Genomic DNA, 14,194 nt, shown 5'->3' on the forward strand with positions numbered 1-14,194 from the left:
TCTTGGCTGAAAGTATTACGAATGTTAATTTTCCCTCTCTAGGAGGAACTCGGGTAAGAGGATTATTCTCCTTCAGCATATAATTTTCTCCTAATTATTTCACTATCTCAACAAAAAAGGTATCTACAATCCTGTTTTATATATAATACACATACCCAGACAAATTTATAGAATATACCCAATTTGAAAACCATAAACCCAATTAATTGGGTTTAAGGTTTTCATTAATTCTATACACGCCGCCATTAGATACATTTTAAAATCACTACTCGCATTGAACTTACAAAATGGCAGCCCTTAAGAAGAATCAATCGATGGAGTTAACATAGATCATCACTTGTTAATCAGAAACACCGGGGGAGGGGGGGTGCATCATTTCTCATCTAATTAATACCGTACCTACATATTTCCTTTATCTCGTATATATTCTCTTTTACCATCACTTTTATCATAATCAGTATGGGAAGACCTTACTGAAACACTTCTCAATAGCAGCAGTGTCAAATACGACTACGTGGAGAATTGCATATTTTATTTCTAGTAGCACTTTATATAAGCCTGAACTGAACTTCACATATTCTGTAATTTAATAGGATTCTGGTTTCATTTTGAGTCCTGTTTCTAATGGATTTCTTCCTGTAAAAAAAAGAGGCACGAAAACAATCTAAAACAGCATTTGTTATGCAGTTTGAAAATACTTCGAAAAAGTATTTTGAAATCAACGTATACTTCGAATACGTTGATTTGATACAGTTGTCTACTTCAATTTCCCCAGCCTAATTGAAGCATTCCTCAGTTCCAAAACACACTCGCCCTTGTCTAGCTGAAAAAGTCCAACCGTCGGTTTTGCGCCTGGTGTTAACACCCACCCTCATTCCCGAGGTCAAAGAAGCCTGCCAAACACCCCGCAGATTAGAAATACAAACCCACGTGCGCCATCTCAAACACTTTCAACATAAATCCTGCTGGCAACGTTTAAAAAACCAACAACTTAAATCAAGCCATCCTCCCCGCTCCTTCATGAAACATCTCTTCCCCTACAATACATGCCCTGTTTAGACGACATCCTTCATAAAATTGCAATTTTTAACATCAAGGAACACCAAGTATCCAACTAAAAGAAGAGCACAAACATTCTTACATCTGAGGACATGGGGTTTATAATTATTTTCTGGAAAAGGAATTTATGGCCCAGCATTTCACAAAGTTAAAAAAGTAAAAATTGAAAAACGTGGAATATGTCTCTGGAACAATGTAAAGATCTAATTAAAAACAAAATATAAAATTCACATTTGACAATCATTTTTACACTCAGAACAGAAGTTTCACTTTCCTGGATTTCTAAAAGATGTTCTTACAATTTGCATAGCTGGTAGTTTGTCTGACATTTCACATTAATCTTATTTATTTCCAAATTAAAAATCCTTAGACAAATTGGACACAAAATACTAGTCCTCTTTCACTTGAAATTTCAAACGAAGTAGTAAATATGTTTTTACTACTAATACGATGCGCAGTAGACCATTCTAGAAACCAATCAAATGCAAATTTCCTTAAATCATTCTGAAACGAAACTTTCGATTTTATTTGTGAATTGCGAATTACAAAACCATTTTCAACGTTCAACTTGAGCATGCGTTTTCATATTTGGTCCATTATATATAGATCAAAATCGGTCTTCTGCGCACGATGCGCAGTAGACCAAAATCTTATTGTTATGACCGATATTATTTACATCAGTGACCTACAGTTAACAAGTGAAGTAAACCGCTTTACAGATACACCGTAGGAGCCTTTGACTACTATATATTTACAGGATGCAATTTTTCCGAAGGACTGATAACCAGTACATAAGTATTAGAAAAGCAGGCTTAAAATACTACTGTTCTTAACTTTGTAAAAGAATTGTCAATAATAAGAATTAAGTTAAAGGGATAAAATAAATAAATCCCTCATTATTTTAAAGCCGGATGCGAAACTCGGAGATCGAAATATAATCTAAGAGTATCATGTCGAAGAACTATCGGCGAGACCAAGCGTAAGTCAACACCTGGGTAGTGCAACACTAGGGCAACTCGGAGCAAGATCCGTCACTTTCTTCGGCATGAAACTTAGATTAGAAATTAAAAATAGCCTCTTGGCTCTTTATCGTAATAATCGTCAGAAATCTTCAACATCATGCTATCATCACATGATCTGAGAGACTATTCACTGTTATTACGATTTAAGAGGATCGAGAAGGGAACAGAGATTGCCTCATGAGCGTGTAAAGGAGTTTTATTCTTTCGTGAGATTCTGAATGAGGTGAGAACAAACCAGTAAAGAGTAATTTATTAGGCTAAATAACTATACTTTAATAAATTATATTGACGAAAATTAATATATATCCATTACACATTTAACATAGTTTTCTTCACATATTTGCTTATTTACTTGCCTATCTTGCTTCCACAAAAGGTATGTACAGTCCTGTTATTTCTTAAATTAACTTAGAAAAAAGTTGAAATGTTCGGAAAGGTACTTCTTTTATTCCTGGTCCGTAGTTCTCTCACGTGTTCCTTAATAACGAAGTCTTTGAGAGACCTTTTTCGCTTTAAACTTGAGCAAAGTCAAGGCGTATAAACAAAGATCGTCACTTATTAATGGGTGTATTGTCAAGACTGTGTCGTCTCTAAACGACCTTAAAAACGCCCCCAGTTATTTCCTTTTGTTCGTTTTATTCTATTTTTTCCTTCACATAATAGAGGGCTCTATAATACGATTACGTCATAAATTTGGAGTTTTGTTACAATTCAGTTGTAGCTCCTATTCAGTTGGTTCTAAAATAATATTTGTGAAAGACGTATGAAAGATTTGAATTCATTAATCTCAACGACATGTACGAGACCCTCCCCCGTGATTGTTATAAATTTTCATTGACATATCCATAACACTATCTTTTAAACAGAAAAAGAAGGATAATTGCAATTATGTTGTTAAACGTGTAAGTCAAACTCACCCAGAAAGCAACTTGAAGCAGCAACATCGTACAATGTGATGGAGAAAATGCTAATTAAATGTGCGTGCTAACACAAAAGAAATAACTCGAGTCACAGTGGGGTGAAAGCACTCATCCAGCAAACTGTTGTACGTCTCGTTGGCGGTTAAACTAAACTGGAGTGAAGTTTTAACAAGCGAGGCATTACTTGTTAGCAATTCTAATTTCCATGAAATCAGGATGTGGAATGCTCAAGTTTCAATCCTGCTGTGATTCTTATAGAGCGACAATTATTGGAGTAAACCACTTGTCAGCTCTCACAGTTATCACTTAATTGGCATCTTAGCCGATACTCTGGATTTTTGTTATAAAAAAGAGAAAAAATGGCGCTGAAAGAGTAAAAGGTCTTTATGAAACTGATAACTTCGACTTAACTGTTTATTTCGTAAGTTCGGGCGATTTGTTCCCTATTTTCCAGAATCATTCGTTATTTGTAAAAACGCGTGAAATAGTTGATCGCCTGCTCTTTGTTTTTGCACGAGTCGATATTTTGTCATTTTTCTGTGATCATATGGCTTATTTTTACTTCATTCTCTTGTACGTTATGTTACCGAATAGCACATGATTTTTTCTCTTCATCTGCTTTTATTCTGACTCGCTAGTGCTTTATTTCTTCATTTGTTTGGTTATCGATTAACTCGTTATTTTATCTTTTATTCCAGTACTCATTCGAGTGTTTTGAGCAATACTTTATAAAGTTTTTGATCGAATGTAATTATTTAAAAGGAACGGTTTCAGGCTAGTCAACATTGTTATTCTATTTACTTCACGTACAATATATGCAGAGACCTACGAATTGAAAAATTAAACTCTGATGTTTATAGAGATCTAATGAGTGATTCCCAAATGTCACACAGAAATCATCCGCTCACAAGTACCCTAAACAGAAACCAAGGGACGTTTCTGAGGGACATTTGGAAATCCCTCATTAGATCTCTAAAAACATTAGAGTTTAATTTCTCTGCTAACTATCGGATGCACCTGCTGAACAATGACTAACCATGTGTCAGCATCCACGTGTTTTTGTTGTATTTGTGTAACAGTTCCTACGCATTCGGTATTTTTTTTAGTAATGCATTGATTCATTAGCAAAGCTTGTTGTTTATTAATATTTGTATGTTCATCCAAATCCAGATGAACCATTAGCTTACGTGGCGAAAATAGTCGTTAACTAGCAATATCAAATCTTACGACAGATAAACCAAGTGTTAGTTATTTTTATTACACAGCAATCTTAAAAACTTGACCCCTTTCATAATTCATTATTGTGTTTGATTTGTTTAGTCATCGTCATCATCAGTGGTTCTGTCACTTAAACTCCCACGACCTTCCAAAGTATCCTTGAATTTCGCAAGATTAATTCGAGGATGAGGTGATTAATCTGTAGTTATTCTGGCCCGTTTACCTTGTTGCGAATACTTGGCATTCGCAACAAGACATAATGGTACTACGAGGCATAAATATCACACTAGGTATTGTGTAGTGAACAACTTGAATCACGAAATCTCCTCATTCGATTTGTAAGATGGAATGAGCTCGCAAGACACCCCAGCCGGTTATTTTTGCATCTGTGGATTCAGAAGGTTGAAAGCTATATTTGTTTCAATAGTAACGTATGTATATGTCCAATATTTCAAACATGGAAGGGCATAATTTCCAGGTGCACACTCCTCACGCTTTAGCAGATATAATTAATTGTACCGATGTACCCTAATTTAAATAAATTTATAGCAAAAGCAGGGAACTACCCGCCTCAGGACACTTTAAAAATCCAACAGACCGAAAAAACGGTGTGTTGAATTTTCAAGAAATTCTTGTGTACCTGTCTGTCGAGCGTATGTCCTTCGGTCGGTTTGATTGGGTGTGAGGAAATCTCATGTCCGCGATCTCAGACCGGCTAACTCAGCACCGCGTGGAAGAACTTTCGAAAAGCCTTCTGCCAAGATTCGAACACAGGTCCTTCGACTCGGCGAGCAAGGATGCTACCGCAGATCACACGAAGAGTTAGCACTAGGTAGCTATTCTATCTTCATGGAATTTCGTGATAAATGTTTTACTCTCCCTGCTTTTAGCGAGGAAGTTTTTTTTGCTTTCCTCACATAGCAAAGAATGTTACAAAAAGATCCGCTTATGCTCAAATTTTCTTTGATAATCGAAAATTTCCAGGAGATGATTTGACAAATTTACTGCTAAGTATTCGATCGCAATTGCTAGTAACATATTTTAGGATAACAATAACAAATCAGTTTACGAAGGTAAAAACGCGTGTCAGGACAAAATTACACGAGGACGAAATTACATATAGATAAAAATACACTAAGAAAAAAATTAAACGGAAAAAATACACAAGTTAAAAAATTACACATAAAATAAAATTTACCAAAAATTGTACAAAATTTATAACCAGCAAGGGGTAAATCACTAGTGCAGATTTGGGCAAGGGGATTAGGAAGGTGGTTGAGTTGGAAACTCAAAATGATGTAGTGATTAGCTATCCTAATTAGTGCTTACCTCAGATTTACAAGGAATAATTTCCTAAGGTAAAACCAATCGACAATTGTTAATCACCATGAACTGCTCAATTTCTAAGAATTGTTTGGGTGAAGGTATATTAAGTAAATTTTTGTCTTACATTCTTCAGTTCTAGTTTAGTGACTCGTAATACAACTAGTGTATGACATTCAACGTAATAAATTTCGTGATTAATTTTTTAAAATTAATTTTTAATTTACCCATGGCTGATTTTAAGTACGGCGTTAGTAATGAAGGTGGTCAAATTATAATTTACAATGGATTCGAGTTTGTTCGTCACCGTGAAACTGCTATCGGAACTATTCATTGGCGTTGTGCAAAGTTTAGAACTTTACATTGTCGATCGCTGCTCCATACCAGAGACAACAAGATTATCCGTGAGTCTTCAGAACACTGTCATGTTAATAGGACTTTTGAATCTGAAGCTCATCAACTTGCAAATCAAATGAAAAAAAAAATTTCGAATCCAGGCGCAACGGCTCGTGCAATTATAGCTAACAGTTTAGTGACTGTATCAGACGGATTAAAAATGTGCCTACCGAAGAAGAGCTCCATGACGAGGCGATTAAATAGATCCAAAGCTAAAACAATCAGAAACGTTCCGTCAAATCCAGATAACAAAAAACTTTGAAATACCAGAGAAATACTCTAAATGGATTATTCATGATTCTGGGGCAGAAGATCCAGAACCAAGACTCTTCTAGATCAACTTGTAGTTAACGATTTTTGGCTAGCAGATAATACATTTAAAGTGGTTCCAGAAATATATTATCAGTTATACAGTATCTATGTCCAATATGATTCAAGCGTCGCTTTTCCTTGTCTACTGGCTCTTCTACCACGGAAAAAGGACGAAATATACGTTAAGATGCTGAACATGTTACTGGAGAAACTTCCTCAAGCTCGACCACGAAAACATTTGACCGATTTTGAAACAGCAGCAATGAATGCTTTCCGTGCCGTGTTTGAAAACATCGCAATTGGTCGCTGCTTTTTCCACTTATCACAATCTATTATACGCAAAGTAAATGAATGTGGACTAAAATCTCTATATAAATCCAATCAGTCATTTGCAGTACACATTAAAGTGTTACAATCATCTTGCACGTTTGCCAGAAGAAGTGTTAGAAACATTTTTAGAAATTGCTGATCTGTTTTCTAACTTAGACGAATATAATGAACAAATCAAGCAAGTTCTCCTTTACTTCAAACGTACATACATTCTTGGTCGACAGTTCAGGAATGGCACTTATAGCTCTATTCAATATTTCTACTTGGAACCATGGACACTCTGCAGCCAACTGTATAGCCAACTACAAATTGTATCGAAGTATGGCACTATGCTTCAGTCTCTCTTTCAGTGTTTCCATCCAACTGGTTGGAATTTTTTGGATAACATTGTTAAAGAATTTTCTTTACAACATACAAACTATTTGCAGCATTTAACTGGTCAACGAAACTCAGGACGTCGTAGGTACATTTCGTTAAAACAACGTATTTAAAATATTGTACAAAATTACGACTCTAATAGACGATTGGATTTTTTACGTTGTGTAGCTTATATGACTTAGTGTTTCTTTTTTATTATTTTTTAAAATAAAAGTAATTTTTGCAATATTAAGAAAATTTATGTGTTTAATTTGACAACAAAATACCAATAATATTTTAATCGAATTAAAGTCAACAAAATTAACGGAACTCTTATTTGAAAAATAAATATAAAATTCATCATAAAAATTTAAAAACTCTAAAGTAAAAAACTTCGGTGTGAATATTCAAATATGTGTAATTTCTTCCTTGTGTAATTTTGTCCCGTGTAATTTTAACATGTAACCGTGAAAACGTACGCTGCGATAGTTTGAACTACTTCAGTTTTTTTTGTGTGTGTGTCAAATAAATGAAGGTATTTACATACACCAAGGAATACCCACAATTAAATTCATTATATTTCGTTTATTATGAACTGCTAACCCGAACATTACAAACTATAAAATGCGTAGATTGTTTTAATTCGGAAGCAGTCAACTGCGACCAATTTATTGGTCATTTTCGAAGTTCTTCCAGAAATAATTGACGTAGGAGTTTGGTATTATCATTAATACTCCGAAAAGATTAATAAAATTGTAAATTTTATTTATACAATCTGTGAAACAAGAATTTAGGGAAAAGTCAAACAATACTAGATGCACACTACCAAAGAAATATATATATTATTTTATGCTTTATCAATTTAACTAAAAAAAAGTTCTTAGAATAACTATATTAAAATAAAATAAAGGAATTCCGCTTATTAAATCAAACGTGAGAATGGAAAATATGAAATAAAAATCTGAATGATGGCCGTGATTTTTTTTTTTTTTATGGTAATTCCGTACACAAGTTATTCAGCCTAGAGAACATTAGTATACTGTGAATGGGCAAATATATTGTGGTTGATTTTTGAACAGAACAGGGTTTCATCTGTAAGTTTTGAAATGTGCATAATGGAGATTTCAAAAAGACAACAGGAAGGGGAGACTTTAGAATTTTATATAAGTGCTTTATAATTTTGCCAGCCTGGCTGGCCGAGTGGTTAGCGTATCCGCTCTCCAGCCAAAAGACTGCGGGCTCGAATCCCGCCGTGGGCATGGATGTTTGTGATTGTCTGTGGAAATACCAGTGGTGGTGGTCGGCGGTAGATGGCGATGGTGTAATCGCGGTCAGTTGGAGGAATGGTAGAGACAGAGCTGTAGAGCAGGTGGCCTCCCTTGATGAGTCTTTAGACTCCTTGGAGGTGTTAAATAATAATATAACAGTACTTGTTATGACCGCTGCATATAATTGAAGAAAAATGCAAACAGCAGAAACGGAAAATGTGTGTTGAGTCAATCTAATTGCTCTCTTCTGTACTAAATGAAGTATTTTTAAGACGGATTGCTCCAAATGTGATAATATTCAATGGTTGGACAGATTTCTATAAAACGATGCCTTGATCGCTACCATGGTTAGACCAATAATGACACTGGAAGATAAAGCTGTTCTAAGAAGAGAGATCTCACCTGGTTTTTGAGATTTTGGGTGCTGTCAAAAGTAAGATAGGTGCATAAAACTTTTTACCCCCTGAAAACGTTGTCATGAATCTCCACTGAAGGGTGATTTAGAGATTAGAATTTGGCAATCTGAAAGTTTTGTTGATTCGTGATGTGCATGGTTTCACAAATGAGAAAGAGCAATGCAGTATTAATCAGCTGTGGATAGCATTTGCAGTTGACTTGAGAAAGATGTTTCTTCATCTCCCTTCTGTATATACGTAAGTGGCCTGAAAAGTTCTCGGCCTCAACCATAACTGGCAACACTCTCGGCAAGATTTTTTTTTTTCTAAGTTGGTACATCTGTCATAAACATTGATGTTAAATTGCAAGTCATTCCATCAAGTATGTTTTTTTTTTATACAGCTGTCGGAAGCCAAAATGTTGTCTGTATCCCTCGAAATGGATAAAATTGAGTATCGTGCGGTTATAAAATTCTTTGCAAAAGAAGGTTTAACGCCAAAAGAAATTCATTCGAAGATCATAAAAGTTTATGGGCACTCTTCTCCTTCGTTTTCGACAATTAAGAAATGGGCTGCCGAGTTTAAACGCGGCCGTACCAGCCTTGAAGATGATCCATATGAAGGACGCCCAAAAAGTGTAACAATAACAGAAATCATTGATCAAGTGCACAATATGGTATTGGATGACCGGCGAGTCAAAGTGTGAAATTGCTGAGACTATAGGCATTTGAAAAGAACATGTAGGATATATTTTGCATGTAGAATTGCAAACAGCAGAAACGGAAAATGTGTGTTGAGTCAATCTAATTGCTCTCTTCTGTACTAAATGAAGTATTTTTAAGACATCTTGCTTTGCGCAAGATGGGTGCCGCGCAGATCAAAAACGCACTCGCATGAAAATCTCTGAACAGTGCTTGGAGCGTTTTAACAAGAATAAAACTAATTTTGTGCGTCGATGTAAGATGATCCAACTCAACACCAGCAGAATTCAAGACAGACATAAAAGAAGTGGAACTAGTAGAAGAATTAAAAAATACAAAACCGACATAATAGGCATTACCGAATCAAAGAAGAGAGAAACAGATGAGATTCTTAGATAAGGATGCGGTAACTATAATATTCGAACCTAAATACGAGGATGTTCTTTGACGGAAGGCAATATACAATCACGTCGGTAAATATCAGAACTGGGAATTGGTTCTGGGAAAGTTCTTCAATAAAACATTTTGAGAAGGTAGATTAAAAAACGAAAAAGTGCTTATCTGTGATCTAAACAGCACAGTAGGAAATAATTACCAGATATGGAGAAATATTTTGGAAAAACTTAGAGTAATAGGCAGAGGCAACAGTAATAGTAAGTAACTGCTGGATTTCTGTTCGGAACATGGCCTACTTATTACTAACACCATGTTCCAACATAAAGATGTGCACAAATTCGCATGGAGAAAGAGAACGCACAAGAAATAAGGAAAGTCTCACTGACTATGCTATTGTTGATGGCGATATCTTAAAGCTGGTTCAGGACAAAAGTATTCGAAATAGGAAGTGATCACCATTTAAGATTTGAGCAGGATAAAACTGAACATCATATTGAAAAGAAAAGTACGAAAGTTTTAAAAAGAATCAAAGTTTGGCAGCTTTCAGAAGTGAACTGTAGTGTAGACTCAAATACACAATTATTATTATTAAAAATTAAGAGAGACCTCCAGGGAGTCAGGGACTCATCGTTCTCCCTCAAAAACCAAAGGTCACTCCTGTAAGCAACCCTTGCAATGGATTTTGCAATTCCCACACCTGAAAAGCAACACAAAACAATAATAGACCCAGAAATATTACTAACACCATGTTCCAACATAAAGATGTGCACAAATTCACACGCATAAAGAGAAAGCACAATAAATAAGGAAAGTCGTTACAGATTCAATAGACTGTTTAATACAACATTAAACTCACCCTGGAGAAAATATATAAGAAAACTGCAAAGAAAATATAATTCGCTCAAAAACAAGCCAGAATCCTTGGATAACACAAAACAAAATCCTAGATATACACAGAAAGGATATTCTATGGAAACAATTAAAGAGATATCCACATAACACAACTTTAAAACCAAATATAAGATAAGAAATCGGCTTACAACTCAGATAAGAAATGCAAATAAACTACTACAGAGACAAGTTAACCTCCGAGATTCTAGACTGTACTTTCAATACCACTGCCTCTGAAACCATAAACCACAGATTCGAGGCTAAATCTTTCCAACACTAGCAAACAATTTTAATCAACTTTGTAAATTCCATCCAAGAAATACAAAGAAATATTCCTCCACTCACAAAACGCGATCCACAACTCGTACCACCAGCAAAACAGAAATTGTGGTTCCCAACCATAACAGAAGCAGAACTACTCTCTGTGATCCAAAAAACCAAACCAAACCAAAAAAAAGGCGGAATCGACTGCATCAAACCTATAGATATTAAACAACACGCTGCTAGCCTTATTCCCGACTTATTAAAATTAAAAATAAAATCTTTAAAATTGAGAAAATACCCAGTATGTTAAAGAATGCCACAATCACACCTATATACGAACATGGAACAAGAAATTTAATAAAAATAATTACAGTCCCATAGCAACACTAACAATTATCAATCAAATTATGGAGCAGATGGTGCCTAGCAGCAAAGTCGCAACATATGCAGAGAACTTTCACATCATCCACAAAACATAGTACGGTTTTCAGAAGAATAAGGGAACATCTCTGTTGGAACATTTTACAGACGTAATTAATGCCGCCTTTGATAAAAACAAAATTGTCATGTAGTCTTTATTGATTTGACTAAAGTATTCCACACACTCATACATGAAACTTTATTAGAAAAGCTAAGACATATTGCAAGGGGTGGGTCGCCTCTGCACACGTGGTTTAGAAACTACCTTCCAAACAGAAAACAAATCACACTCATCAGTTCAACCTGTAGTAGAGAGTTACCAGTAATCTGTGGAGTGCCACAGAGAGTTCTTCTCCCCCCGGCTCTATTCAAAATCTATATGCACGATTTTAAGAGGAAGCTGGATTCATGCCAAATAGAATTTGTTAGAATGTATCCGCAATGCATTTGAGCAGGAAGCTGGAAACCAAAGGTGGCAACAGCCACGTCAGGCCTCCAATAAATAAGGTTGTGGAGTTTAACTGATGAAATTCATCTTCCACTTAGGAGTGTAAAAATACAGTCTTCTTTTATATTAATAAAATTTGATTCTCTTTGAGATTAATATAAAAAGCGTTATACTCACGTTTGGATTTTTGGATCTTCGGAGGTCAGAATATGCAGTGTTCCTGGATCAACTACGTAAAACCAAAGGTCACTCCTGTAAAATAATCAAAACATGCTAAGAAATCACTATTTTGATACTTGAAATAATGAGTACCACATGAAAGTAATAATGATATCGCTGAATGCAGCAATAGCATTGATTGTTATCAGCGCACTGGTTGATCGTGTGATGGCTTCTGTTTGTTCACAGCCTTTCACACACAATGATATGGAAGAGTACACCGAAGAAAGAAGTCTTGACAGCGTGGTCTTCAATAACATAAAAATTTTGAATGTTGCTTAATATAATCACTAGTTATTAGAATTTCAATGAATGATCCAAATCATAAAGCTATACCCAATTTTCCTAAGCTTATGGGAAGGAGATTTTTTAGTAATAAGAACCATCCCAGCACCCATTACGTATGTTGCAAGTGATTCATCGCGCATCATTTTAATACTTTAACAAAATTTCTTATTAATTTTAACAAAATTATGTTAAGGAAGAATGCAGAGAATTCTCTCTTGGCTTTAACAACTATCTCCCAATAATATAGGAATATTTTCTTTCACGCAAAATCAATTTAATAATAATGAAACTAATATATAACTTCAGATAATATCATTGCAAAACTATGACAGAATTATCAGAAAGATATGAATATTTCAGATGTCACTAAAACGTAATGTTATTATTGGTAATCCACAAATAACATTACACTGACACACTTTTAAGTGATACTATGGCAATATCTGACATTATTGTTAGCTTCGTATTAATATTAAATTATGTTTTTGCCTTAAAAAACTCTTCCTACATAACATGCAATAGAAGTCTACACACAGAATGCTGTAAAGCTGCTTTCCAGATACGGAAATTGTAACTTATAAAAACAGCGGACAGCTATGAGTCACTGTAAAGCGTTCTACTTGTCAGAACTAAGTGTTTATAATTAGTATAAAAAAGTGCGAAAACTCGTTTTCTGGTGATGAAAAGTGTGACCTAATCAAGTGGTGTACAAAATGACCAGCATTCATTTCAAAGCTTAAAAGTATAAATTTCTTCCCTCATAATCTTCAGAAAATCGTAAAATGGCCAACAATTAAAAGGAAAATTAACAACTTACTCGTACGAAATAAATACGCCTACTTAGAAGTGAATTTGGAAAGGATGGAAAGGAAAAAAAATAATGACACTTGAAAAACCTGAGATAATAGTTCTGTTATTGCTTCCGAAAACGACAAAACTGTTCATAAAACGGTCAACCTGCTAGTTTTCGTGTCTGAAAATTCTCTGTTGTATTATAAAAGCAAAGTTTGGACAAGCAGACACTTTACTAACAGTTGTAACATTGCAATTAACGAATTACAATGGTTAACAGTTTCAATGCTTGCGTAACCGCAGTGACTGCGATCATATCCTAAATGAATACAAGGTGACGAAAGCATCAACCTTGTATTCGTTTCGAGGTACGGATTTTAGACAAGTCATCTCATTTGTTGCCAACCAGAAAAATTGATCATTTTTGCAATAACAATTAATGTCTTAATTCAAACTTTCCACAAACTCGTCTCGATGTTTATTCAGCCTGGAACAATGATACTGTATATTGAGTCCAAATCTAGATCTTATACTAGTAGCTGCTGAATCGTTACTGAAAATGCGCCGGGTTCAGTTTGAAAAACATTGGCTATTTTGTAAAAAAAAGTACATAGCGAAGTTTCATATTAAAGTATTTCGAACATGCCAACCTTCGTTACCACAAGCTGGCATTTATCTGGATGAAGAAAGGGAGGATAAGTGGAGGAACTTTTTCGAGGCATTAGAAAAGGCAGCTGACAGACAAATACGAAAGGCTGATTCCAGTTGTAGATCTGAACAGCAGAGCAGGAAAGGATTGCCAGACATATAGCCCTGTTTTGAAAAACTTTGGAGAAATAACCAAATCTAATAATATTGGTAGGTATCTGCTGGATTAGAGCCTCCGTAGCGTAGCTCAGTCAGTATAGACGAAGCAGCCCTTTGGTCGGAAAGACCTGGGTTCAATTACCGTGAGGAATCTTTATCTGGTCTATTTCGATGGAAGGTGAGTTAGCCCGTCTCATACGGAGGTAAGGGTTTTTTCAGCCGAAAACTCGGGTTTTTCGTCCCCCAGAACAGGCAAACATAGGACTGTTAACCCCCTTATCCTCGAGTTACAGTTGCGAAGTTCAAGAATGCTTGGAAAGGTCGTGGGTGCTTAAGTGCCTGTTAGGACCACTGATAGGATAGGATCT

General features: G+C 35.3%; 1 protein-coding gene across 2 annotated transcripts in view; it reads right to left on the bottom strand.

Annotated features, from left to right (window-relative positions):
• Nucleotides 1-14,194, bottom strand: part of Cad99C (cadherin 99C) — a 184,725-nt gene that overhangs the window by 8,885 nt on the left and 161,646 nt on the right. For both annotated transcript variants that reach the window (XM_090395778.1, XM_090395779.1), the window contains exon 32: nt 11,898-11,972. In XM_090395778.1, coding sequence (XP_090251904.1) covers nt 11,898-11,972 — 75 coding nt within the window. The remainder of the gene's footprint in view (nt 1-11,897; nt 11,973-14,194) is intronic.

The sequence above is a fragment of the Typopeltis vanoorti genome, chromosome 7 (assembly GCF_054136105.1).
Source record: "Typopeltis vanoorti isolate ZY-2024b chromosome 7, IOZ_Tvanoo_1.0, whole genome shotgun sequence".
Lineage (NCBI taxonomy): Eukaryota > Metazoa > Arthropoda > Arachnida > Uropygi > Thelyphonidae > Typopeltis > Typopeltis vanoorti.